Below are 1754 nucleotides of genomic sequence, written 5' to 3'. Positions count from 1 at the left end.
TTATCCATGAAGGGGATGTGAGACCTTTAAGAGGCAAGGAGGTGGCCCGATGAAATATCTCAAAATACATCCACCAAAAATACCATCGACCAAAATGGGACCTCCAAAAATACTTCCACCGGACCTGTCTGTGGTGCTGGCTGGGAGGAAGGAGGGTGGGACAGGACCAAGGCTTATACCTTCCCCAGTCCCAGGAGCTGGCCGTGCCATCAGCGTCCCAGTCCCATACCTTTGTCTTGGGATTCAGCATCCTGTTGCTTGTTGACTGTCACTTTGTTCATATAAATGTACTCTTCATCAGAACCTGCAGAGGGAGGATAGAAGACACAGCTTCACGTGAGTCCATGAAGGGAAAGGGCTTCCAGAGAAAAACAGTGTCCCCTAGAGACGTTGTCATCTGCTTGGGTCCTAGTAAAAATACAACACTGAGTTGACTGAAAGAGTCTATGATAGAGTTGACAGATATCCAAAAAACGAAATGCCGAGTTGCTCTTAGTTTATTGTTAGGGCACAGAAGTCTTACGTGGAAAGGAACGCAGACCTCAAGGATCTGCCTCACATTCCACTAAGCTGAGATTTCTCTGGGTTTCTTATCATTTCATTTAAAGTGTAAAACATTTCCTATCAGTCATTCTCACTCTAGTCTGAATTACTTGCATGGGCTTATCAGAGCAATGACTGCATAAAATAGGTCACACTGAAGATATGGAAGTTTAGCTCCCAGGTCTGTAACTGGGGTGTGATTATTGGGGGCCTGAGACATCCAAATCATGAGCTCTGAATTAAGACGGGTGAGTGTGCTAAGAATTGGAACTGGAGAACTGCCAGCCACCTGCTCTGCCCTGTAGATTACAACCTGCAGCAGCACTGCCCTTCCCTTCCTTTAGAATAATTTCTGTCCAGGCTGCCCCTTTCCCGGTGCCTGTATGGGCAGAGAAAGGCTAGTCTCCTAACACTTATTCAGTTTCTAATGTCCCAAGGACCCTTTCTTCAGAAGCCTGCAGAGGAAGCTCATCTAAGTGTTTCTCCTCTTAGAAACCCTCCTGCATTTCTTTTGTGGCCCTTCATTTGCATTTCCTAGAAACTTGTGGCTGATAAATTCCTGTGGTTGGAGACCTTACAGAGCCAATTCAAACCACCGCCCCGCCCCCCCCTCGCCCCCCAAGTGAGGCAGTTCAGCCCCAGTCACTTCCTCACCACAGACCCTGCAGCCAACACGCCTGCGAAAACAGAGTCCTGAGAACTCAGATGGACAGGAGGAGACAACTGGATCCATCCTCCGCCATCAGCCCATGGGACTGCCGCCTTGGTGCCCAGCCCTGCCAGGATCAGTCAGCAATGTCACCCCTACAGAAAAGGCTGCAGCAGCTCATGGGAGGGAACTATGAGGTCCAAACACAGTGAGCCACAACTGGCATACTTCCACTGAGACCCAGAACCTTCTCCAGAGCATGGTGCAGGAGGAAAGTGCTCTGGAGGGGATGGCAGGAGTTGGGGAGTCTGGGCTAAGGTCTGCCATTAGCAGTGTAATTCTGGGCAAAACACCTAACCTGTGTGGCCTTAGTGTTCTTGTCTGCATAGTATGAAAAATGATCATGATAAAACATTGCCTGTTTCTACCTAACTCTTAGGTTTTCAAGAGTACAAAACTCAGATATTAGAAAATTAGAAAAAAAGAGTATAAAACTCAAATTAGAAAATTAAAAAAAAAGGGAACCTTATAACTAACAAAGATTAAAAACGAGAACCTAAAA

At 46.9% G+C, this 1754-nt stretch overlaps 1 protein-coding gene across 1 annotated transcript in view; it reads right to left on the bottom strand.

The window, feature by feature from the left end:
- The window catches only part of AFAP1L2 (actin filament associated protein 1 like 2), a 29558-nt gene extending 29262 nt beyond the window's left edge, over positions 1–296 (bottom strand). Inside the window, exon 1 of the mRNA XM_023530078.1 lies at positions 230–296. Coding sequence (XP_023385846.1) covers positions 230–281 — 52 coding nt within the window. The 5' untranslated portion in view covers positions 282–296. The remainder of the gene's footprint in view (positions 1–229) is intronic.
- Between the last annotated feature and the right edge of the window lie 1458 nt (positions 297–1754).

Source organism: Pteropus vampyrus, unplaced genomic scaffold (genome assembly GCF_000151845.1).
Source record: "Pteropus vampyrus isolate Shadow unplaced genomic scaffold, Pvam_2.0 Scaffold46, whole genome shotgun sequence".
In the NCBI taxonomy this organism is placed as follows: domain Eukaryota; kingdom Metazoa; phylum Chordata; class Mammalia; order Chiroptera; family Pteropodidae; genus Pteropus; species Pteropus vampyrus.
Note: the sequence above shows the minus strand (reverse complement) of the source record. Positions and strands in the feature narration are given on the sequence as shown.